Source organism: Pelobates fuscus, chromosome 10 (genome assembly GCF_036172605.1).
Source record: "Pelobates fuscus isolate aPelFus1 chromosome 10, aPelFus1.pri, whole genome shotgun sequence".
NCBI classification, from domain to species: Eukaryota; Metazoa; Chordata; class Amphibia; order Anura; family Pelobatidae; genus Pelobates; species Pelobates fuscus.
Window position 1 is genome coordinate 114,065,313 of NC_086326.1, and position 27,408 is coordinate 114,092,720.

Below are 27,408 nucleotides of genomic sequence, written 5' to 3' on the forward strand. Positions count from 1 at the left end.
TCCTTTTTCCACCCACCCCCTGTCTCTTTATGTTATTTTACTTCTGCATTCATCGGCAGTAATTGAGTTTGGCAAATTGAAATGTTTTAACGTTCGGTCCATTGGGATTTTCAGAGCAGCCCCTGGTTACATCAGCAGCAGAAGTGAGGAAGCATCACTTAAAGATCAGGCAAAAGGCACATGGAAAAGAAGACAGTGAGAGGAAAAAAAAACAAGGCGAACACAAAGAATAAGACCTCTAACAGTCAGGAAATATAGAGAATTGGTAGAGTAAAATTATAGTGTTTAAATGGTATCCCAGTAAGTACACGGTTCTGTAGACCAGGCCTGAACACCTTCATCAGCATCTCTAACAATAAGGGGAAGAAGGGTGAGTGACTTTACTGTTAATGTTTCGGAGCGACATTAATAGAAGAAGAAACATTTATTTTGCTGAAGAGACTTTACAGTTATGTGTTCTTAACCAAGTTTATCAACTTAAAACACAAGCACATGTGCCTCACTTTTTGGGATCATTGAGCACAGAATAATCCACTGGTCAACGGCTGAAGACTTTTGAAGAAGTGCTTATCCCAGGGAGAAAGACGTGGAAATATCTGACAATATGGGTTGCGTCACTGACTTCTTCACTTACGAAACTACCAAGTCAGTAGTGGTAAAAAGCTGGACAATTGGAATCATCAATAGAGCAGTGCAGCTCCTTATTATAACATACTTTGTTTGGTAAGTGGAAGACCGTATTCCAACTAATTGTCTTTCCAGGTTATTCACTAAAGTGAGAATTCAAAGTGAATTACAAATTTAAGGTCAAAGTAGCAGTAACCCTGTTTGTTTTGACATAGTATAGTTTTAGTGTTTGCTCACTTGTTTTGGTAGCTGAGTGTGTGGTAACTATGACTTGTGTGGTACTATGTGTAGTTTACATAAAATGGTTGATATTTTGTGCAGGTCTTTGTGGTTTATTGTATCATTTTCAAATGTATGATCTGTATGACGTATTGTGTGATATTGCTGGTGTATCTGCACCTTAACAATATTATTTCTGTTTTTCATACTAAGATTCTTTTCATTCTTGATCACATTAAACACAATTCATGCATCCATATCTTATCTCCATGATTTCAAGTTAACCTTGATTCTTTCTGAAACAGAGCTTAATTTGCTAAGTAAAACCAATAGCAGAGATGCAATTTCATAATTTACAAATCAGTTATTTTATAACAAGGAAATCCCAGTGTTATGTTAAGTTGGCTTAAATGATAATGTTTTAATACATTACATAATTAAGATATTATATCTACCTGTCCTACAGATATTTATATCTTCCTATCCAACCTTCCAAAACCAGTCTACTTACTCCATACACTCCACAATAGCTAAAGATCAGGATCTATGAGAATATATTTATATAATTTATGCAGGTTAACACTATTCTATATGATTGTTCTGGGTTGTGTATTTTCTATGTTTTATACATACATATCTTGTGCTTTAAACTAGAGATGCTTCTTTCAAGATAGAGAAAAATCTCTCTCTTACTTTGTTCCTAGCTGGGTGTTTCTCCATGAGAAAGCTTATCAGATTCGTGACTCCTCCATAGAGTCATCTGTAATGACAAAAGTAAAAGGTGTTGGACGTTATAGCAGAAGGGTGATGGACGTGGCTGACTATGTGACACCACCACAGGTAATAACTAGATGTCAAATTGGTCTATTCACTAAGCAATGAAATGTAGAGCACTGAAAACCAAAATGAAAAAGAAAAAGGCTATAATAGCTTAACCTTTTTTTGTTCTTAATCTCCTTGCAGGGATCCTCTGTATTTGTTATTCTTACAAAACTGATAACTACACAGAATCAAGTTCAGGATTTCTGCACAGAGGTAAGAAAAAAAAAAGAAGAGAATCTTGGGGGGAAATGCTATTTGTTTTTAATTATCTGTTACAAATCTCTATATCTCTTTACAGACTGATACAAAGTATAAATGCATCTATGACAGTGATTGCGTCAGAGACAAGCCCACAGGAAACGGTAATTCATTTTCTTACGGAAAAAAATTATCTTTATTTGAACTGGCTTATAGTTTAATCATTTTTGTTACCATTCTTCTATTCTTCAGAATATTGATATGGGTCAGTCATATGGGACCTCTGTTCCTTTTGTATTGGTACATGTTCGTTATTTGTCTTTGTTTCCTCTATTGTACAGCACTTAGAATATATAGGCACCTCATAAATACCAAATTATACTAATACATGTATGAAAGTAAATGCAGATAAAATGTTAAAGAACATGAATCCTGTTTTAGCAAAATGTCTATATTTTCTGTATATTCATGTATCCATCTATGTAAGAAGGAAAATACATTAGGTCAGTGAAATAGATGCTAACGGGGGATCTCTTTCTTTAACATTAGTTTGGTAGGGGTAGTTTGTTTTTAATATTCTCACTCTCCAGGTCATAATTAGAAAATATATGACCTTCTGGAAGAATAGTCTCTGTAAATTTCACTTTGTTTCCTTCTTTTGTCTTTTAATAGACCTTCCTTTCTTTAACCCCTTAAGGACACAGTTTCAAAAACTGGACTTACCCTTAAGGACACAAGCTATTTTTGCATATTTTGCTGTTTGTGTTTAAACGCAATTTGCATCTCTGTCATTTATTGCACCAATACATATAATATACTGTTTTTTTAGAGGGCAAAGGGGGCTTTAATTTAATATGTGACATATACATAGATAAATTCTCATTAATTATAAAACAAATGGCAAAAAAAAAAAGTTTTTTTCACAGTTTTGGCAATAAGAGCATGCGCATAATATGTCCAGCTTAGAAAAAGTAATTAAAAATAATTTCATTTCGGGGCGAGGCCTGACCATCATGGTGGAGAGTCACGTTTTCCACGAGTTCCCGCACCTAGCAAAACGAGGAAAATATGGCTCAAAAAGGGACACAAACTCCAGACACCCACCTGCCACCCAAAACAGAGGGCACACGTTGGGATGTCGAGAGACCCGATTGGGGCCAGCTGGAACCACGACCAACACGGCGGCCTGGTACGCGACTGGCGGGGGAGGTAGCCGCTCCCTGACTTGGAAGCATCCTGAAGCTGCCCACCACACAAGCCTGCCCTGTTACCCCCGCCAGGACCGGCGGGGGTGATCCTGGTCAACTCAGGGGTGGCTATCCCGGGCACACAGAGAAGCGGAATTGCGCCAAGGCGAGAAAAAGGTGACCTACCTAAAATGGCAGACGCAGCAAAGGCCGGTATTCCAGCGGACAACTCACGAAATATCCTCACACGAATCCACAACCATTTTGAGGCATTTTGGAGGAAGCTGGAGGGTAAGCTATACCTACCTGCCCCACCACGGGCCTCCCACCTCTACAAAGCGACCACCGCTATACGAATCCCATCAAACGAACCGGCACCCGCGCAGCCGCCCAACACCCACATCCAGCCGGGCATGGCTCCCTCGCAGGCCTGCCCACCAACCTCATCGCGGCTCCACCACACGCCAACCAGGCATAGACTGGCTCCACGTTTACACACCATCATGTAGCCAGCACCAGCAAGGAGCTCCCAGGGGGCCACACCAACCGAGCCCAGTAAAGAGCAGAGGCAGACCGAAGCCAGCTCAACGGAGAGGTGAGAGGAAGCGCACAGTACCGCAACGACACAGCTGCCAACCCAAGACAAGCTCTGCCCCTGGACCGCAAGATACAGACCGGGATGCAGCAGGGTCATTCACCAGTGGACGAAACCGGCAGAGAGCCCATTCACAGCCAACCGGGGGGGGGAGAGCCCAGATGGGGCACCTACCCTGCCACGCAATAAAAAAAGCCATCATCACCTCACCAAGTGAGCGTGCCGCCCTCAGGCAAGTCACCCTTATGCTGGACAGTTCTGTACACCTGGTGGGCATAGGCTGAAAGGGTTAACAATGGACATGTGGTGTTGGGCTCCGGTCCCTACATTTTGCACCTCATGGGACATTGTGACCGCTGGAAGCAACCTACAGCTCAAATACTCACCTCACAGCATGAGTTATTATTAAATTGTGAATACTTATCCCATCTTGCATTATCTAGACCTGCATGTTATTAGTTTTACTCTATCTACCCCAGCATTTACCTTATTGTTCTCTGCAAATACATATGTATGTGTTTCACCAGAGATTAGCCCCATATCATATATCATATCATATCATGCCGTCATTAACAACTGTGTCCCAGCGGTGAATTAAATAGCGAGCGCTAAACATGTGACCTTATACCTTTAAATACACATTTCGCAGACTAGCACACTAGCGCTAAGACAACTCAATCTTTACACACGTATAACACAACCAGCGAACCTAGCTCAGGAGAGTTAAATATGCTGTCAGCTACACATGTCACGCACGTGTATTGTTAATTTCTAAAATGTTAGTATTTTACCATTTCATTCTCTGTCTATTATCACACACTGTCTAACCCTAATCTAAGTTCGGTGCAGACAGCACAGTTATTAGCTAGCATGTACCATTAAGTAAAGTCTGCCTTGCATACGTTCTCCCTAATTAATCTTTGTCATAACCACAAAAAACAACTTACACTAGCAGCATTTTTTCAGGTAAATCCCCACAATAGAAACAGAAAAAACAGGAAATGGACTTTCACTCCAACCAGTGTAAATATGAACAGTCTTTATTGAAATACACATAAAATCTTCCAACATCACCTTTAGGCAAAGAACGGTCCTATTGCTGGGTAAATGCAGTTGCCGTCCAGCTCAGACGATTCTGCAGATACTATTCCGGCTCCGTTCATGATCAGCTACTTCCGGGTCGCGGGGTTTAGCGTGATGACGTCAGGCTGTTCATCTTGTTTGTTGGAGTGAAAGTCCATTTCCTAAGGCTGTTTTCTCCTTATTTAGTTTTTTATATTTGTTTAAAAATGTTTGCGTGCGGGGGCGGAGCCTGCGCTTGAGCTGTATGGACGCGTAGAGATGGAGCTCCCCGGCTAACGGCTAATTCAGCATTGAAAACAGCGGCTAAACAGCCCGAAATCACGCCAAACAAACGGCACCCACAGCATGGTGCAAAGAGGACCAAGGAAAAGCACTCCTTTTTCGCCGCGAAACCGGCAAGCCAGAAGTCTACGGCCCAACTGCAGCAAGATGGCGACGGCAGTGGAGACGGCAGAGATACGTCGAGGCCACACTCTCCACAGGACACCATCCAAATTCAGGGGGAACAATTCCAGAAAATGCTGGACGGTATGGCAGTCAAAATCCAGGCCACAGTACAAGCAGCTATTGCAGACCTGAGGAGAGATATCTTAGACCTCGGCAACCGCACAGCCTACATAGAGAACAAGATGGCTGACTATGCTGAAACACACAACAGCATGGCGACGAAACTGGAGGAAATGGAAGACCAGCTAGAAAAACAGGAGCTGAAAAGCATAGATTTAGAGGATAGGTCCCGGCGCCAAAAGGGTAAGAGGGGCCCCCGAAGACGTCCTGGCCGCGGACCTTGTGGCCTACCTGACGGGCCTATTCCAAGCCCTAGCTCCTGACATCCCACCCAGCATGATGCTCTTACACCTGCCGGCATCTACCGCTCGGGATGTCCTAACGAAGCTACATTATTACCATGTCAAAGAGGCGATTCTCCGATCCAAATGCCTTCCACAAGACATGCCGGAAAAATACAGATCCACTCAAGTGTTCGCTGACCTCTCTGCCGAAACCCTGAGGCGCAGGAGGGCCTTCAAAGACATAACATCGGAGCTCAGGAACAGAAACATCCAATACCATTGGGGCTTACCAATCAAGCTACTAATAGTCAGAGAAGGCAAAACACATGCGGCGTCGGATGTAGACACAGCCACCTGCCTGCTGAGAAGCTGGGGCATCATCACGGCAGCCGCGAACAAAGGATCCAAACGACAACTGGAGGTACAACCGAAGTGGAAGTCGGCCAGATACTCCAAATCATCCAGAGCGACGACGGGCAAATAACAGAGATAAGCGGCTGACAAGCATCTTCTATCTGAGACACAAGGAGCCTATCCCACGTTTGAAACAGCTTACATATCTTAGTTACGAAATGACTTTTTTGAGAACAAGGACTGAAAATGGGTAATATACTTGCATCTTGTGCTTCACATAGACGTTTATTGCATGTTGTCAGAGGTTAAAATAGTATAATAAGCGGAGGGAAGGGATAGCAGAGGGGACGGGGGGCCAAGCGATTTTACACTGCACAGGTGGGATGGCTTCTCATCAGGGATCCCCACTAGTCCCGCTTCACCATATGCCATTACACAACATAAACCATCGACTCACATGCCAATCCCCTCCCTCCTGCCCATCACTCAGAGAAGCGCCACAATACGCGGCCCGTAGGGGCTTCAACGCGAATCTCAGGCCCTTCAGAACGGGGGGTTTGTAATTATATACCAAGGTCCTAAGACATGCAGTGATTTCTTTGAACGTTCCTAGCATATAATTCACAGGGGACAAATAACAGAGCCGACCTGGTTCCACGCACAAGGTATAGCTAGTGGGAGAAACTAGCAGGAGAAAATCTATCCACGAAATCCCGTAGGGCACACTGCCCGGGAAAATGTTTTGGTTATGGTTATGTTTATATGTTTACTGTTTTTTTTATTTGGCAATGTCTATGATCGCATATGTTACTGTAAATAACGGCCTTGACAGGAGCAAATCTCAGGTGAAACACACACACGGGTACCCCCACACGCACAGTATTAACAGAGGTCACGCAGGAGCCCTCCAGAGACCTAACTCCCAAAAGAGCAATATATTTAGACGACACGAGAAAGACACCGTAAGGGCATCACACAGGCTAACCACGATCCACAGCATAAGGAAAAAGCGACCGCCAACCGCTCACATTCAGTCTTAAATGATATTGCCATAATGTATAAGGCTTGAATATACCCTTCAAACGCCATATACTAGAAAAGGAACTACGCAAAAACCAGGCAGACATTGTATACCTGCAGGAAACTCACTATAGGGGGGACACGCACCCATCTCTGTGCACCCGCTTGTATCCCCACCAAATCCACGCCACAACGTCGCACAAATCCCAAGGATTCTCCATACTTCTCAGCAAAGACCTGACGGTGACATCAAACACACACATTATAGACCCAGGGGGACAGTACATCATCTGGCAGGGCACTATCAATGACACAGACTACACCTTGGTCAACATATATTCCCCAAATACTAACCAAAGGAACTTCCTTCATGGAGTTCTCACGAAAGCAGATTCAGTAAAAAAAGGCACCCTCATACTCAGCGGTGACCTTAATCATGTCCTTGACCCAACAGTGGACTCCACTAGATCTCCCTCCACCCCACATTACAGCACCCTTAAAAAACAAAGCAAAGCACTTAGAGCTCTGTTGGCCACGTTCGGCCTACGAGATGTGTGGAGGGCCCTCCACCCGAAAGAAAGAACGTATACCCACCATTGCAAAGTACACAACTCGTATTCGAGAATAGACGGGTGTCTAATGCACGACACCACCCTGACCCAAGTGCTGGATTGTGAGATAGCAACCATTCATTGGTCAGATAACGCCCCAGTCATAACAACACTTACAAGCTCATACGAATACAAGCACAGGAGCCCCTGGCGTCTCAATGCGAGACTCCTCAAAGACACAGAGAAAAAGAACTTCAGCACTACTTCACCACAAACACCACATCAGTCCGAAACCCACATGTGCTTTGGTTAGCCCATAAGGCTGTGATTAGGGGCACACTAATAAGCAGAGCGTCATACATTAAAAAGCAAGCCGACAAGGAACTGACACAAACTAAACAGCAGTTAGAACAACTACATAGGGAAAACCAAAAGATCCCAGGGTCAGATCACAAATGACGAATAACAGCCCTACAAGAGAAACTCAAGGAGATCAGGCTACACAAATTTGGATTCCTGCTCAATAGACTAAAAACACACACATACGTACAAGGCAACAAGGCAAGCAAGCTCCTGGCCCAAAGACTGAGGGACAGACAACAACAAACACGAATAGCACACATAGTGAATACAGCAGGTCTTAAACTACACTTACCCGCAGAGATATTTGTGGAATTCGCACAATACTACAGCCAGCTCTATAATCTCAAAGATGACCTAAACACCCCAAATCCCTCAACCACAAGTATACAATCATACCTAGCAGAGATCCCTCTACCAGAGGTAACGGAACCCCAACAACAAATTCTAGCCTCCCCGATCACGGAAAACGAAAAAATTGATTGCATCGACTCGCTTCCTAAAGGCAAAGCCCCGGGACCCGACGGGTACACAAATAAATACTACGCGAAATTCAAACACCTCCTGGCCCCACAAATCGCATTAGCGTATAACCATGCACAACCTCTGAATTTTTTGCGGCCAAAGTGATAACCCTACCGAAACAAGGCAAACCACTGACACTCTGTCAGAATTTTCGCCCAATATCACTACTGAATGCTGACACCAAACTATATGCCAAGATTCTAGCCATGCGGCTTAAAAACATACTGCCATCAATTATCTCAGATGACCAAGTAGGATTTGTCCAGGGGAGACAGGGCTCGGACAATACCCGGAAAGTAGTAGACATCATACAAACTATTCACGCTGACAGAATGCAGGGTCTCATGGTCTCCCTTGACGCTGAGAAAGCCTTTGACAGACTGAATTGGCTGTTTCTCGAGGCTGTACTTACGTAATTTGGGATCCCACAACAATTCCTAACAGCAGTTAAGGCCCTATATAGCTCTCCAAACGCAGCGGTGTCCACGTCGCCATTACTAATGGTACCAGACAGGGATGCCCCTTGTCACCATTTCTTTATGTACTGGCCCTAGAACCGCTTGCTGAAGCAAATAGACGCAACCCAAACATTCATGGGATAACAATAAAGGACCAAGACTACAAAATACACTTGTTCGCAGACGACGTCCTACTGACTCTTTCCCAACCAAACATCTCCCTCCCCAACCTCCAAAAAGAACTGCAGAATTATAGTGCACAATCCTACTATAAACTCAACACCACAAAGACCCAAGCAATGGGAATAGGCATAGAGAGAGACACCATGGACAGATTATGGACAGCATTTAAGTATGACTGGAGACAGGACTATCTTACTTTTCTAGGTATCAGACTGATGAGATCCCATAATGCTCTTTTCACGATGAACAATCAAAAGTTACATACAGACATAGAAAACACCCTAAAGAACTGGGAGGGAAAATATATGTAATGGATAGGCCGGTGTGCGGCTATTAAAATGGTGATATTACCAAAGATCCTGTACCTATTCCGCACATTACAAATCAGTACCCCCCCTAAATTCCTCAAAGCCCTACAGACTACACTACTCAAGTTTGGTTGGCAAAACAAGAAGCCAAGAGTCCCTTGGAGGCTCCTATCCCGCACAGTGAGGGACGGGGGCTTGGGCTTCCCAGACGTAAGGGAATACCACAGGGCTGCCCAACTCGCCAATGTAATCGGTTGCCACGCCATAGATCAGCCCCCACAATGGGTGGCATTGGAATCCTCCAGACTTGGGGGGAAACATCTGCCACACCTCCTCTGGGCCCCCAAAGGGATGCGACCTCAAACACCCAAAATGCTGCCGACTACCCGGTTGATCCTCTCAATTTGGGATAAGAACAGAAACAGGGTTTGCTCACCATCCAAGTGGTCCCCAGCAACCCCACTGAAAACCCTACATGTGATAAACCCGTCATTCAACTATAAGACATGGGCCTCACACGGAGTAACCCACCTACACCAGATGACCCATAAAGGGGCACTAAAGAGTTTCACAGACCTAAAAACCCAATATAATATACCACAAACGGCCCAATTCTCTTAAATGCAACTGAACAACGCGATCGGTAGGGGCAACTCACTGACACACGGGAACCAAGAGACAGGGCTCATGTCACGATTTGAAAGCAAATGCATTGGCCCTCAACAACCAAAGAAAACCCTCTCATTCTGCTACAACTCTATTGTAGGGGAACCACAGGCACAACTATGGGGATTCCAGAGGGAATGGCACAAAGACCTAGGCAAAGACCTGACACCCTTGGAATGGACAAGAGCATTTACAGCTCATAAGGGCTCATCTCAGTGTGCCTCACACCTTGAAATAGCGAGGAAAATACTGTACCGCTGGTACCTGACACCCAGTAAGCTGTCCAAAATGTACCAATCAACCAGCAACACCTGCTGGAGATGCCAAGAGACACCCGGGGACATGTTTCATATATGGTGGAAATGCCCACGGATCAGGCCATTCTGGGGTAAAGTAGAAGAAATAATCAACAAAAGCACAGGGACACAAGTGCCGCTAGCAGCAGAGTCCTACTTACTACACATCTTGCCTCAACCAACTGAAACCTGTCCGCAAATTAATGTTCTTAATAATTATAGCAGCACAAACGATAATTGCCAGGTACTGGAGGTCGGATCTGCCGTAGAAGAGGTACTCAGTCTGATATCCACTGACATATGAAAGATTTGGTACACCTCAGGTGTCCACGAACGTGCAGACTTATGACCTGTGGCAAAAGTATAGAGCGCACCTCCCTTCTGTCAGAGAAGAGCCCATGACGATCCACGCCACGCATTAGCATGCACCAATAGCTCACATACGGGCAACCCCCAACGAGCAGCCCGGACGGAGCACATCAAAAGATAGGCACACACTACTGCAGCAACAATCCATAGTACTTGCCATTCACTGTATATAAATTCATGTTTCCATATATAGAATTTATTTTGTATTGCTTTGTTTTATTTTCTGTGTATCTGTTGGGTACATCGCAAGCAGGGTACTGTAATGGACAAGTTCAACATCACGAGGGACAACCTCGAACGCAAAACTTAACACGAGTAAAATGTAAACCATGTTAAACGTGTAAAATGTAAAAGGTGTTAACTACAGGCAACAGTAGTTTAAACGATGAAAAATGGCCACTGGGCCCTTTGACCTCCCACTCCTTATTTCTTTATTCTGTATCCCTCTCAATGCCTTGCGATTGTACTGAAAATAAAAATTGTCAATTTAAAAAAAATAAAAAATGTTTGCTTGCTAGTTTTAAATAATTACCTTCAAGTGTTTCATATCCCTTTAACTTCCAGATTTCACACTTCTTCCAAGGCTATTACAACATTTAAGTATCTAATTAGATTTAGGCTGTGGAGACAAGCAAAGCTCCTGATGAGCATTACTGCATCTCACCTACATCCTTCCTGTGATTATTAATATTTGATTAAAATACCGTAAGCACTTAAACTTTTCTATTCTGATGCTTCTCTGCCCATAAACACTGCAAATCCTGCACAAACGTATGGCAACTTATTCAGTATACTTTTGAGAGTTATGATTGCTTATGGTTATAATTGATTTCGGAGATGTCTGGGTTTCTTTTTAACGTTTTATTGAAAGCACGTGAATGTCACATGTATTTACCAAACACTGAATTGTAGTGAACTGAAATTTTTTGTGTGCAAATTTTAGGCAAAAATGTGCCTTTTTTTTTTAGATTTGTGAATGTATGCATACCTCGATACCTCCACAATTGTGTATAGAGGATTTTAACCATTGCAAATAGAATTAATTTATTGTGATCAAATTTCCTTTGCAATGGCTGCCCAGACAGCAGAGCCTGTGATATCATTCATGCTCTGGCTCTTGTGACACCCCCTGTAGATGAACGGCCCACTAGGGATCTACATATGTCCCTTCACAGCCCTGCTGTAAAGTGGGGGATGTAGGGAAGCAGCGCTCAACAACCTTAAGTCTTTGTGTGGAACCCAATAGAGCCAATATGTGAGAGAAAACAAAATGGGACAGGAATACTAATATATAGTGAAGTATGTCTATAACAGCAGAATATAAGGAAACAATATACTGCACTCACACTTTTCTGGAGCTCAAGATCAGCTCCAGATCACAGCGTATGGATGGTACAATCCCCATCTGTGGATGTTAGGATGGACCTGATTTCCTCTGGTATCGTATCCCAGTGCCAGTAATCCACATGGTATATTCCAGATGATGCTCCAGTGATATATTTAAGATATAAAAGAACAGGAATAGTGTTCTCTGTATAAATAAAACAAAAAAATAAAGAGAGAAACATACTCGCAATAGATGAGAAAATAGGGATTGCTCAGTCTTTTACAGCATAGGTGAGTTTTCCCCAACCCGGGAATGTGAGATACAGTTTCTCCAATAAAAGATGTCCAATGAAGATCCAGGGGTAAAATGCAGATTCATTTTATTAAATAAAAAGAAAAGTAAGTAACACACTTACGTGTTTCACCTATACAGAAGACTTTTTCAAAGTGTTTTATAAATAGATGAAAATAAAAATATTTATTAAGCAAAAAAGTAAAATAACAAATAAAATATATAAATGTCCCAACAGTATAAAAATCCAATGTGTTTCCTCCGATACCAGACTTCTCCAGGTATCTGGGACAGCATCAAAGATGATTTGTTTATATAACACCTCCAATTTGTAACCGGGAACAGCTGGCAGCTGGCTGCGTTCCACCATGGAGTGCACTTGTTCGTATGGTAAGAGTTTTTTGTTTTAAGAGAGAAGACAAAAAAAATCCCACAGAGCAGAATAGAGACCGGGGGTCTAGTAGCGTGGACACCCAGCACAGGTCGTTCTCCTTCAGCCTTTTTATACAAGGGTCCCTCAACAGGCACGACAGCATGAAAGACCACATTTGCACAAGGTTGGATGCCGAGCTACTCATTTCCCGTTCCTCCTTCTCACACAGAGCAGAATAGGGACTGTTCCCCCTACATAGGGTCACTTGGCAGATATAGATTGACACCTCTCCTCAAAGCCCCTGATACACACTTACACAGAGCAGAATAGAGACTGTTCCCCGCCATCAGAGACCATGATACACACTGACACAGAGCAGAATAGAGACTGTTCCCCGTCCTCAAAGCCCCTGATACACACTGACACAGAGCAGAATAGAGACTGTTCCCCGTCTTCAGAGACCATGATACACACTGACACAGAGCAGAATAGAGACTGTTACCCCCTACATAGGGTCACTTGGCAGATATGGCGTGGTCGTGGGAGGAGGAGGATGACTTTCACCTCTTCCCCTGTTAGATTCCCGTTGTGCTGTGACATCACCCTTATACGCTGTGTAAAGCATACTATTTAATTTGATCAGCATGGCCACTTGAGTTTTTATAGTTTTCAAGCTGCTTGTAGTTTATATATGGTTCCCAAAAATCAAACAAACGATAAAGTAAGCATGTAAGGATTCAGAATTTTCTTTCAAACCCTTACACATTGTGTGTACGTATTTTTTATCTTAAGTTTGTGGCTTTAAAGAGGTTCACGTTGTTTCTATGATGTGCATAACATGTTCTTGTAAATGTTTGTTAATTTTTTCCTGGAATTTTAATTTTGGAATCTGAATAAAGATAGTCAAATCCCTGATACACACTGACACAGAGCAGAATAGGGACTGTTCCCCCTACATAGGGTCACTATGTGCCTTTTTTGGTTTGGTTTTTGAAGCCACAGTGCAGCACCAGAGGGCCTAAAAATTAGGCATGTACACATGCCTGAAAAATGTGGTATTGTTGCAGCTGCTGCTGTAGCAGCAGCCAGAAAAATTGATGTTTGTTTCACAGGCAGAAAGTGCCCTAAAACATGGCGGCTTGAACTCTAGTTGGTGGCGGATAAGTCACGCAAGTCAACCGGCATTCATAGCTAAAATACAGCAGCGTGTGGACCATTTTTAGCCCAAGGCAGCTCATCTCATCAGGCCTTTTTTAATCGAATGTATCGCCCAGTGTCAGTCCCTTCGGGATCCATCCCTCATTCATCTTAATAAAGGTGAGGTAATCTAGACTTTTTTGACCTAGGCGACTTCTCTTCTGAGTGACAATACCTCCTGCTGCACTGAAGGTCCTTTCTGACAGGACACTTGAAGCGGGGCAGGCCAGAAGTTCCATCGCAAATTGGGATAGCTCAGGCCACAGGTCAAGCCTGCACACCCAGTAGTCAAGGGGTTCATCGCTCCTCAGAGTGTCGATATATGCAGTTAAGGCGAGGTAGTCTGCTACCTGTCGGTCGAGTCGTTCTCTGAGGGTGTATCCCGAGGGCTGTGGTGATGCGTAGGACTTAAAAAGGTCCGCATGTCCTCCATCAACAACACGTCTTTAAAGCGTCCTGTCCTTTCCGGCGTGGTCGTGGGAGGAGGAGGATGACTTCCACCTCTCCCCCTGTTAGATTCCCGTTGTGCTGTGACATCACCGTTATACGCTGTGTAAAGCATACTTTTTAATTTATTTTGCAAATGCTGTATCCTTTCCGACTTGTAATTCAGTAACATTTCCGCCACTTTCTGCTTATACCGGGGGTCTAGTAGCGTGGACACCCAGTACAGGTCGTTCTCCTTCAGCCTTTTTATACGAGGGTCCCACAACAGGCACGACAGCATGAAAGACCCCATTTGCACAAGGTTGGATGCCGAGCTACTCATTTCCCGTTCCTCCTCCTCACTGATGTCAATGAAGGCATGTTCTTCCCCCCAGCCACGTACAACACCACGGGTACCAGATAGGTGACAACGATCACCCTGGGATGCCTGTTGTGGTTGGTCTTCCTCCTCCTCCTCAAAGCCACATTCCTCCTCTGACTCCTCTTCCTCACAATCCTCTTCCAGCGTTGCCACAGGTCCAGCAAGCGATGCTGATAAGGCTGTTTCTGGTGGTGATGGTGACCACAATTCTCCCTCTTCCTCTTCACGCTCATCTACAGCCTGATCCAGCACTCTTCGCAGGGCACACTCCAGGAAGAAAACAAATGGTATGATGTCGCTGATGGTGCCTTCGGTGTGACTGACTAGGTTTGTCACCTCCTCAAAAGGACAACTAAATGCTCTTAAATCTATTACAGTGAAAAAAATTTTTTTCTTTTTAAATGTCAAGCTTAAGCTATTGTGACACCAGTGAGTGAGTGGTGGCACTGGGCAAATGGGCACAGTATCCACTGAGCCTGACACAGAAGCTGGCAGACAACTAACTGCTCTTCAATCTATTACAATCTATTTTGGGGTTTTAAATGCACGCTATAGAGACACCAGATATGAGTGGCAAATTACACTTGCTGAGGTTGGCAGAGCACACGCTGAAGGCCTGACACCCAGACGCTTGCAGACAACTAACTGCTATTAGCTTACAGTGAAACCCTTTTTTTGTTTTTAAAGGCACGCTATAGTCACACCAGATATGAGTGGTGGCACTGGGCAAATGGGCACAGTATCCACTGAGCCTGACACAGAAGCTGGCAGCCTACAGGCATTGCGCATGAGCGTCCAGTAACGTGGCAAAAAAATTCCCAGCTCCCCAGAGGCTGTCCTAGCACCCTGGTCATACAAATATTCATTAACAGCCTTTTCTTGTTGGAGCAGGCGGTCGAACATTAGGAGTGTTGAATTCCAACGTCTCGGGCTGTCGCAAATCAAGCGCCTCACTGGCATGTTGTTTCGCCGCTGGATATCGGCAAAGTGAGCCATGGCCATGTAGGAATGCATGAAATGGCCACACACCTTCCTGGCCTGCTTCAGGACGTCCTGTAAGCCTGTGTACTTATGCACAAAGCGTTGTACGATCAGATTACACACATGTGCCATGCACGGCACATGTGTCAACTTGCCCAACTTCAATGCCGCTAACAAATTTTTTCCGTTGTCACAAACCACTTTGCCAATATCCAGTTGCTGCGGAGTCAGCCACTTTTCCACCTGTGCGTTCAGGGCGGACAGGAGTGCTTGTCCGGTGTGACTCTCTGCTTTCAAGCAAGTCAAACCCAAGACGGCGTGACACTGCGTGATGTGGATTAGTACCTGGGGAGCTGGGGGGGTGCCGTTGATGTGGAGCAAGACGCAGCAGCAGAAGAGGACTCAGCCGAGGAGGTTATGGAAGAGGATGGAGTAGGAGGAGTAGAGGAGGTGGCAGCAGGACTGCCTGCAAGTCGTGGCGGTGTCACCAACTCCTCTGCAGAGCCATGCATTCCATGCTTGGCAGCAGTCAGCAGGTTTACCCAATGCGCAGTGTAGGTGATATACCTGCCCTGACCATGCTTTGGAGACCAGGTATCAGTGGTCAGATGGACCCTTGCCCCAACACTGTGTGCCAGACATGCCTTTACTTCCTTTTGCACAATCGAGTACAGGTTGGGGATTGCCTTTTGTGAAAGGAAATTTCGGCCGGGTACCTTCCACTGCGGTGTCCCAATAGCTACAAATTTTTTGAACGCCTCAGACTCCACCAGCGTGTATGGTAAAAGCTGGCGGGCTAATAGTTCGGACAAGCCAGCTGTCAGACGCTGGGCAAGGGGGTGACTTTCTGACATTGGCTTCTTACACTCAAACATGTCCTTGACAGACACATGACTGTGGGCAGATGAGCGGGAACTGCTCAAGGCGGGAGGCGGAGTGGCGGATGGTTGAGAGGGGGCAAGGAGGACAGCAGTGGTTGACGTGGATGAAGATGCTGGACCAGGAGGAGGATGGCGGCTTAGAGTTTGCGTGCTGCTTGTACTCATGTGTTGATCCCATAGGCGTTTGTGATGTGAGATCATGTGCCTACGCAAAGCAGTTGTACCTAGGTGGGTGTTGGACTTCCCACGACTCAGTTTCTTTTGGCACAGGTTGCAAATGGCATCGCTGTTGTCAGAGGCAGACACACAAAAAAAATTCCACACTGCTGAGCTCTGCAATGACGGCATTCTGGTGGTGGACACAGCATGCGTTGATTGGCGTGCTGTCGGGCTGACCCCGGGTGCCGATGCATGCTGTCTGACTGTGCCACTAGCTCCTTACGACGACCCCCCCCCTGCTTCCAACTCGTCTCCTCCTCCTCCTCTCTGTCTCCCCATCTGAATTTTCGCCCTGTTCTTCTTCTTGCCGAGCGGGCACCCACGTGACATCCATGGACGCATCGTCATCATCAACCGCTTCACTTGTATCTGACAACACAGCAAAGGAAGCAGCAGCGGGTACAACATCATCATCATCATCACACCGTACGTCCATGTGTGTAATGCTGCCTGCCTGAGACATATCCCTGTTATCTACATCCTCTCACAATAATGGTTGCGCATCACTCATTTCTTCAAACGTTTGTGTGAATAACTCCTCTGACATACCAAGTAAAGCGGCTGTGGTGCTAGTTTTGGTGGTGGCGGCAGGCGGGTGAGTGGTATCTTGAGAGGTGCCTGAAGCTAAGCTGGAGGAGGATGGTGCGTCAAGGTTCCGAGCGGTGGCTGTAGAAGATTGGGTGTCCAGTGTTAGCCAGTCAACTATGTCCTCAGAACCTCTACAAGTTCAGTGTACGTGGCCTCTGAAAACTGGCCATTATTCTAGGGCCAAAGGGAATCACAGCATCACGACCACGATGGCCCCTGCGGGGTGGTCTGCCTCTGCCTGTCATTTTTGGGGGGATTAGTGGTACTATGCGTGCAAGCTACTGTGAGACCAGATATGAGTGGCAATGTGCAATGGCAGAGGTCTGCAGAGTACACGCTGTAGGCCTGACACACCCGCTTGAAGACAACTAACTGCTATTCAATCTATAACAGTGAAAAATAAATATGTTTTTAAATGCTCGCTATTGTGACACCAGAAATAGGTGGCAATGTGCACTGGCAGAGGTTGGCAAAATACACGCTGTACGCCTGACACCCGCTTGAAGACAATTAACTGCTATTCAATCTATAACAGTGAAGAAAGTTTTTTGGTTTTAAATGCACAAAATTGTGACACCAGATATGAGTGGCAATGTGCACTGGCAGGGTTCTGCAGGGCACACGCTGAAGGAAGGCCTGACACACCCGCTTTAAGGACACTGACTGCTATTAGCTTACACTGGAAAACTGTTTTTCTTTGTAAAAGCACGCTAGAGAGACACCAGATATGAGTGGCAACTGTCAAAGTACGCTGGCAGGGTTCTGCAGGGCACACGCTGAAGGAAGGCCTGACACACCCGCTTTAAGGACACTGACTGCTATTAGCTTACATTGGAAAACAGTTTTTCTTTGTAAAAGCACGCTACAGAGACACCAGATATGAGTGGTGGCACTGGGCAAATGGGCACAGTATCCACTGAGCCTGACAAAGAAGCTGGCAGACAACTAAATGCTCTTAAATCTATTACAGTGAAAAAAAAAATTTCTTTTTAAATGTCAAGCTTAAGCTATTGTGACACCAGTGAGTGAGTGGTGGCACTGGGCAAATGGGCACAGTATCCACTGAGCCTGACACAGAAGCTGGCAGACAACTAACTGCTCTTCAATCTGTTACAGTGAAAAAAAATGTTTTCTTTTTAAATGTCAAGCTTAAGCTATTGTGACACCAGATATGAGTGGTGGCACTGGGCAAATGGGCACATTATCCACTGAGCCTGACACAGAAGCTGGCAGGCAGGCAACTACAATTACATTACACAAAAAAAAAAGCAGTCTGATGTTCTAGCCCTAAAAATGGCTTTTTGGGGTGCTGTTCTTACAGCAGAGATCAGATGAGTCCTTCAGGATTGTAGTGGACACTGAATACCCTAGCCTAGCTATCAATTTCCTCATCTAATGAACAGCAGCTACACTTTCCCTCCTCTCAGTAAGCATGTAGCTTCAGAATGAATCTAAAATGGATGCTGGGAGGGAGGTGGGAGGGTGTGGAAGGGAGGGTCTGCTGCTGATTTGCTGGAATGTGTCTGCTGACCGTGAGGCACAGGGTCAAAGTTTGCTCAATGATGACGAATAGGGGGCAGATCGAACCGCCCATGTGTTCGCCCGCGGTGGCGAACGCGAACACGCTATGTTCGCCGGGATCTATTCGCCAGCGAACAGTTCGGTACATCACTAGTCGTGATACTCTTGTGATTCCTGCTCATTGAGCAGATGATCGAAGGTGATTGATGCTTCTTCGATTTTACACGAGCCTTCTTCGACGTTGAAGGGATACAAAGATAGGATAGCGAATAATCCTTCTGGGGCGGAATGGAATATTTGATCGACAATTTCGTCCTCAGTTAAGTATTCTTCAGGGATGAGGCCTATAATTTGGTTTTGGAAACCAAATGTATAGTACTCAGCATCCAATGCTAGACCTAATAATGTTCCTTTTGGTAAAGTAACACTATTGGGTGTAACATTGTTGACCATTATATAGGTGGGAGTGTTACCAATACTTACCATTGGTGTATGCGTTACCATCATCCCTAATTGTTGTATCCTGTTGGATAAACAGATTAGGGCATCAGAGTTTTCTAATCTCTGACCCTCCTTGACCTGTAGGGGTAAAAGAAAGTTACTTGTCCCTTGAGGAATGGTTATGTCATCAGGTACTTGAATACTTACCGCATATGGTAGTATTTGTCCTGATTTCAGGGCGGTTTCCTCGTGAAGGTATTCACAAGGATTACCTTTTAACCTTGTCCACAATTTGGAATTAATCAGGTCAAGGTGTTTGGCAAAGCGATGTATGACATCATTGCCAATGTAAACCTGATAGCGAGGTTCGTCTATCACTAGGAATACATGTTTAACTGTCTTATTTCCGATGGAAATAGATAGTAAACATTTTGCTATCACATTGTGACTCTCTGATTCGCCATCCAGGTTCTGGATCCACCTGTCATGTGGGGAAGCGTACCTGATCATTTAGGATTAGCGATCTGCTTTAACAGACTTCTGCTAACATAGCTGTTCTCACTCTGTAAGTCCAGCTTTCAATTCCTACTTCTTCCTAAGTCATTTATTTGCATAGGAAAGAATAAGTTGTTATTAATTCTTTCAATTCTTTCAATTGGGCATGACCTGCCAGATCGACAGATTCAACATAGTCCCTGTGGAGAGAAATGGTTAAAACATCACCTTCCAGAGAGACATTCTGGATCCTCTCTAGAGCAATTCTTACGGAATGCTCATCTACAGGTGCGATTGCATCATTCACCTGCAGGATAGTCACGTCAGGTGACTGACTATTCCTAAAATGTACCTTTATCGAGTCAGGTCTTTCTTCTATCACATGGCAGTTATGATCAGATTGTACATGTGATTTCTCATAGGTTATAGGAACCTTAGCTTGTGACCATACAATTCCACTCACACAGTTAATAATTGTGTTAAGTCTTCTGAGTATGTCTATACCCAGAATCAGTCGGTCATAGGGAAGATCTACCACTATCACCGGGTGTCTAAAGGTTTTGTTACCTATTTTAAACTTTAACCAGGTATTGCCAATAACATGAAGGGCATTTCCTCCTACACTCAACAGAGCATTGGGGAAATCTCTTAGCTTCGGTTTATCCGCTGCTAAATCCATTACCTGCTGGAAGTAGGTGTTGGATAAGATAGTGGCTTGTGAACTAATATCTATTAACCCTTTGAAAGGCTGGGGTAGCGAATCCTGTATTTCTACAGACATGTAGTACCTTCCTTCATGTTCTTCTAATTCACATAAGAATTTAGAATGTGTCAACATATTACTTGTTTTCCATACTTTACCGGTCACAGCAGTAGTTTCTACCTGTACTGAGGAATGCTCAGTCTTACCCACAGGCCCATCCTTTTTGGGAATATCTTGAACTATCAAGCGGGAACTAGTGGTCGGCATCTCATCAGTTAACCCTTTCAGGTCTGGATCCTGGAAACTAGTGGCTGCTGGGGCTATTTTAGCCTTTGGCTGAAATGAAAAAGCAGAGGAACACGTTGCGCCTCCTTCACCCGGAAGTGAAGTCACAGGGTAGGCAATAGGTATCCTAACACAACTATTGTTTATTTGACTGTTAGTACCTGGAAAGAAAACAGGGTTAGGTATTACATCTACTGACAACCTAGCCTGTTTAGTCACAGTAGCTATATTTGCTGTGGCACCTGTTGCTGCTGCTGCAGTTGCACAGGTGGCTCTGCAATTGGAGCAGTCCCTAAAAAAGGATTATTGGCAAAGACTTGGTTAATCTTTGTCATTTCCTCCATTAAGTTGCCCATCTGGTCTGTCAATTGACCAACCTGACGACGCAAATTATTTCCCCCATTGCCGTTTTGTCTTTGCCCATTAGAATTTGGCTGGGATGGCTGAGACTGTTGGGAGTTATTGGAAGCAGATTGGTTGTTTCTGTTTTCATATCTCCTATTTCCCTGAGGATTCCTTCTCCATTGGGAATTGCCTTGGTTCTTATTAACCCAGGGGCATTTATTCCCATTGGAATTGGATTTTTCAGAGTTATCAGAGGAATTTGCAGAATTGCTTCTGGCGTTTTCCCGTTTCTGAGGTTTTGGTGTTTTCAAAACCTCGGAATAGGTCCTCTTTTTCTGTTGGGTTTCTAAACCTAACTGAATTGTAGTCTCTGACACTATTTTATCACCAGGTTTCTTAACCTTTGGCTGATTTTCGTCCTGTGCATGGTGTATAGTATACAATTTCATGCACTGACTGACTAGCCATTCTAATGGTAACTTACAATCGTAATCTCTTGCGAGATTCATTTGTATGTTTACCGGCATGGCATGAAAATACAGATCTTTGAAGTCTGTACTTTCATATCTGGGTTTTCTTTGGGCCACGGAATATGCATTTTTAAAGATTATTACAAATTCTCTGGGGCTTTGATCTGGACGGCACTTTAAGTTATAAAGCGATTTCTTAGCAGAAGCAATGGTTTTATACTTACCATATTCCATGATTATTTCATATTTCATCTTGACCAGGACATTAGCTGTATAGCTTGAAGACTTTCTAGATAAACACGGCACATTGAATCAAAGGTCCATGTAATGAACCATTTCTTAGGGATGTCATCATACATGCTCAATGAATTCATGGCTCTTTCATAATTTTCCAGATGTTCAGATATGTTTCCTGAACCTCTAGAAAATTGTGGGACAGTCTCTCTAAGGAATTTAATAACCTTTGGCGAATCATAAACATGCATCGTTGATTTACGATGTCTGTTTTTGTTTTCCTTTCTTTTTGGTAAACGTCTATGCGATCCGGCTGCTGAAGAGGAATTAGATCCGTACAACAGTGCAGATGGCATATTAGTCACATGGCCTTCAGAGTGGATAGTGCAATCACTTTCACTCCCATCACTGAGCTTCTCGTTCACTGTCACAATTCTGATCAGCATCAGAGTTCTGCTAGTGTACGGAACCATGTCTGTTTTCATTCCCATCACCTTGAACCTGATTCTCTGTGTCAAGTTTGGCCAAGACAGTCTTTTCAAACTGTTCTGCCCAAGATTGCCAATAATCTACAGTTTTTTTTCTCTGAATTACCCACATCTTTTCTTTGAGACTGTTTTATGAAAACCTGGTCTGGTGTGGGAAAATCATAATAAGGAGGGGATTTACAGATAGTGTTTTCTTGCATTTTTGTGCAACTTTTTGGCACACAATGATGACTACTAACCTAACTGTCTGATTCCTGACTCTCCTTTTCATACTCATCCAATTGCATATTTATCCGTCAAAGCTTTAAGTTCTTTTTCATGATCAGCCTGACGGATTTCATGCTCAGCAAGTAAATCTTGGTATTTCCCATTTTGAATGCCCAGATCGTCACTGTATGTGTCCAATTTGGCATTCAGTACCTTGTTTTCATCTAACGCCTTAAGAAGTGCTGTCATAAAGAAAGGCCAAGAGTGTATTATGAACCCCATGTTCTTTTGTCCACCAATTTCTTTAAGATATGTTATTATGTGTGAATCACTTAGAATGGTTTCTTTAGCTTCCCATTCTATGCCCTTCAACCAATCTTCATAGCTTAAATCATTTTTCATATGTTTATGAATATGGACTAAAGCATTTTTTCTTAGGTCTTCAATCATTTCAGCATTGTCTGATACAGAGCGTCACTGGCCATATTTAATCTCAATACGAAACTCTTTTCTATATCAAGATTAATATTGCATGAATTACACCAATATTACGGAATATAATTTCAACTTTAATGATCTCAGCACCGTGCCTCCAATTTGTGGGGATATTTATGGGATGATAATAGTAAACAGTCGAGAATTGACCACTATTTCAATTCTCTAGATCCCAAAGATCGTTATCATGTAAGTGAAATGTATTCATACAAATAAAATCACAATTTATGTTATAAAAATAGATACAATTTATTGTGACAAATTAAATAATAATAATATGTAACATGCGTGATAATCAATGAATATTTAGTATAACATAGTATGCAATACAATGGCAATACACATTCCAATGGTTAACCCCATCATGTCAGGGTGGCGTTTCGGTGCCCGGAACCCAGACACAGTGTCCAGGTGGCGGTGTGTGGACCGGGACCCAATATGCCTGGTGTTAAGTGGGAGTCTTCAGCGTGGAGGTGGATTAGCAGGGTCTGGTGCAGGGTAACCGCACGCCCCCTGGTGTTGAGCACCAGCGTTTGTGCAGCCACATACCAAGACCCTGATTCAGTTTATGCGGATAACAGGAACTAGGAGCTTGGAAATGAAGCATACTTCCCAGGAGCTGAATAGGGAGGCTCTGCAGCAAGATTGTATCCAGTACTAGAAACAAGGCTAGACTAGAGATAGGCACCAAACATGAAAACAAAACAGAACTAGTAGAACCCAGAACCAAAGAAGGATAGTAAGCTAAACCCAGAACATATACACAAGACATGAGGAAAACATGAACATAACATGGGCATGACTGGATAGGACTGTACATGGGCTGGGTATACAAATGAAACAAGACAAGATAACATAGGCAAAACAAGAGGAGAAATAACTAAGTACTACATATGAAAATCATGGGGATTTAGTCACACTATATGATCATACATTGCATAAACCTGCCAACAACGCCAATGTACCCCTTATCTGGCAGGTCCTACACTGCCTAATGTATGCTAAACTAACCACAGATTCAGAACACATATATAGCACTTACCTGCAAGAAAGGACAGAAGCAGTGAGCAGCTGCCTGCAGGAAAACTGACACATAATGAAAGATGGAAACAAATGGGTGTGGCAAATAAAACAAACATTTAAATGAATCCAAGAGACTGGGAAATCCAAGGGTGGATTACAGGAATGAACATAGAAATCCCAGCATAAAGAAAACCAGACATAGACTAGAAAACCAAAAAACCAAGGAAAACTAAGCAAGAATAGCAAAAAGAGTACTGGATACCAGAAGCCAAGTCCAGACATCAGAACAGAGCAGAGCAGATCATGACACATCAATTGTCAAGACAAGATTTATGAGGGGCTTCACAGAGAAAGAAAGTAACTTCACACAGCGCAACGAAAGGCCATAAAACTTTGGCTAACAGTTAGATCAACTGAGTAACCCTTTCAACGCTGGTTAGATCCTCCTAGGCATATAATACCTATTCTCATGTAATTTTAATTAAAATAACATTTAAACCAGCTCATTAATAAGATTCCTGGAACCATCCAATAAGAGTAATCTACCAGATTCTATAAGCCGAATTTTAATTTGCCTAAAAAGATATCTTATCTTATTTTAGAGCAAATCAATACACCTGGATAAAAACAACGGTATGCTAACACGTGATAATATCACACTAATATATATAATTATTCTTAATTCCACCTGCAGAATGGAATGTTTAACTAAGATTTCTAAATATCGAAATCTGACCATGATTTATCCAGTCATATATCATGCTATTAGAAACATTTTAATTAATTTAGATTAATTAAATAAAACCAGCATAGTTACCAGTTAAGTAGATATTCTCATCAGATGAGTCAGTAGTCTCAGGAACTTGACTTGATGTATGATTGATTGCATGGAAGTATGCAAGTGTTGCTTGAGTGTTAGTTCCAGGAGTATTTGTCTGTCATAGATCTTTCTGCATGTCCGAATCTGGAAGTCCAACTTTCTCTTTCAATTCCGACTGACTGATTCTCTGACTCTTCTCTGACTCACTTGTCTAGTTCACTTAGCCTACGATCCTGACTTTTAAAGGGCCAGACTCTCTGTATGTCATCAGTTGATAAGGCCAATAGGAAACTGAAGGTGTGGTCAACCTGCAGATTGCAATTTAGGTATTTGGTCTATAGAGGGACAGTCTATAGAGTCTCGCTAAACTTTCCTATCCAGGAAAGAGTTAACTTTTCCTGATGGCTATTTTGACGTCATTTGGCTTATCTATATGGCTATCATAACTTAAATTTACTTGTCAGTTCAAAGCGTTTCTTTGGGTTTTCTCCAGACAGTGCGTCGACAATTTCTGTTGTAATTTCTAAAATTACAGTTAGAAACTAAATTTGACCCCTAACTTACAATGGGACCTTGTAAAATTTAGAAAGTAAAATTAAATTATTTAATCTTCTCTGTCACTAATGTCTGGGTTTAGAATTATTTCTATTCCCTTAACATCTAGGCAGAGCATCCATCCCCCTGTCTCATTTCTTATCACTTAGTTTGTTTATACAAATCATTCCTTAATGTGGTTAGTGTTACAGATCTGGTTAGTGTTACAGAAAGGATAGAAATGTTGTGTCTTTGTTAGCTTGAAGATAGCAACATGGAGTCTGCTCTGATCTGAGTGACTCTGGCAATATACACTTTTAATTTCTATCATAGCACAAAATGTCTGCCGATATAAATATCCTGACAATATGGAAGTCTCAAATTCCTCTGATTCTGATTCTTGCCCACCTCATAAAAGGTCACAACCTAAGTCTTATAGGTATGTTTTTTCGGGTTTGTTTTATCTGGTATTTAAAAGGGTGCGGATTACTGATACACTGTTCTGTCTCTATTTCTGCAGTTCTAAGGGGACTAGAGCTTCAGTGTCATCCAAAGGGAAGTCGCCTAAGGACACAATGTGAATCCTGTGATAACAGAGCCATGGAGGGGAAAATTCTCAGTTTTTATTGCTTATCTGTGGCTGCAGGCCCATCTCAAAGGCAATCCTCCATCCAACCTGCGCCTGACATAATGCAGTATATTTCACAAGCAGTCTCTCTGGGCATTCAGGAAGCTGGGACGTCCCGCAAGCGACCAAGGTGTTTGGAACCTTTGGAGTGTTCTCCAGACGTCTCTGATGTGGAGTGTATGACTATGGAATCCCGGAGAGATCTGGGTTCTTCTTCTGAGGATGATGTGCTTCCAGCTCCAGATTTCCTGGAGCCTGCTGAAATTGAACATTTGATATCCAGGGTCCGCAAGACTCTCTGTTTGAAGGAATCTTCTAAGAATGAGCCTTCCACATCCAGTCGCCACTTTTCTGACCTCAGGAGGAAGAAGGCGACTTTTCCAGTCCATGAGACTATAAAAGATCTCATCAAGAAGGAATGGTCCCGATCGGACGGAAAATCCTCTGCAAAAGGAAGATTTTCCAGACTGTATCCTTTTGAGGACGCTGACACTGAAGCGTGGATGCGGCTGTGGTTAGATTGGCCAAACGTACCACTTTGCCTGTTGATGATGCGGGTTCCTTCAAAGACCCTATGGACAGAAAGATGAACTTCAGTCTTTCCAAAGCATATGTGGCTTCAGGTACTGGCCTGCACCCAGCAGTGGCCCTTATGTCAGTATCCAGGGCGCTTAAGGTTTGGATGGAGAATTTGGAGGAGGATATTAAGAACGGCAGTAGCCATCCCTCCATACTGGACAGCCTAAAGGATCTGAAATTGGATGTTGAATTTTCATCTGAGGCTGTGGTGGATCTGGTGAGGTCCTTAGCCAGAAATATGGTTCTCAGTTTTGGCCAGGAGAGCGCTATGGCTCAGATCATGGTCTGCTGATCCCTCTTCCAAAAGCAGCTTGTGCTCCCTTCCTTTTCATGGCGACATGTTATTCGTCAAGAATCTGGATGTTTGTATTAAACGAGCAGCCAAAGGTAAAAAGGTCTTTCTGCCTCAAGACAACAGGCCCAAAGGTTCCTTTCGTGCAAAAAGGGACTATTACCCGTTTTGTAATAGCAGATCCTACAGAGCGGTTAAGGAATATGGGAGAAATCAATCCTGGAAGAGCAGTCAACATGGTGCTAGAGGCGGCAAGTCCTGAGGTTCCGCACCCTCCAAAAACCCCAAGAATCTGTGATGGGCTCATCTCCCTGTCAGGCGGTGTTGGAGCTCGCTTGCTCCAATTCCGTGTGGCATGGGAGGAATCCATAAGCGACAACTGGGTTCTGGATATCATCAGAAGGGGATATCTTCTAGAATTTTGCAAACACCCTCTTTCTAGTTCCTTCCAAATCACAAAGTTGCCGGGAGACAAAGTAAAAAGGCTTGCTCTCCATGTTTTCACTTCTTCTCTACAAAAAGAAGGAGTCATTGTACCAGTCCCAAAGTCAGAAAGAGCTCACGGCTTCTA

The 27,408-nt window shown here is 43.6% G+C and overlaps 1 protein-coding gene across 1 annotated transcript in view; it reads left to right on the forward strand.

Annotated features, from left to right (window-relative positions):
• The first annotated feature begins 210 nt into the window (after positions 1 to 210).
• P2RX3 (purinergic receptor P2X 3) overlaps positions 211 to 27,408 on the forward strand; it is a 196,369-nt gene continuing 169,171 nt past the window's right edge. Inside the window, exons 1-4 of the mRNA XM_063434918.1 lie at positions 211 to 723; positions 1,551 to 1,686; positions 1,810 to 1,881; positions 1,967 to 2,030. Coding sequence (XP_063290988.1) covers positions 605 to 723; positions 1,551 to 1,686; positions 1,810 to 1,881; positions 1,967 to 2,030 — 391 coding nt within the window. The 5' untranslated portion in view covers positions 211 to 604. The remainder of the gene's footprint in view (positions 724 to 1,550; positions 1,687 to 1,809; positions 1,882 to 1,966; positions 2,031 to 27,408) is intronic.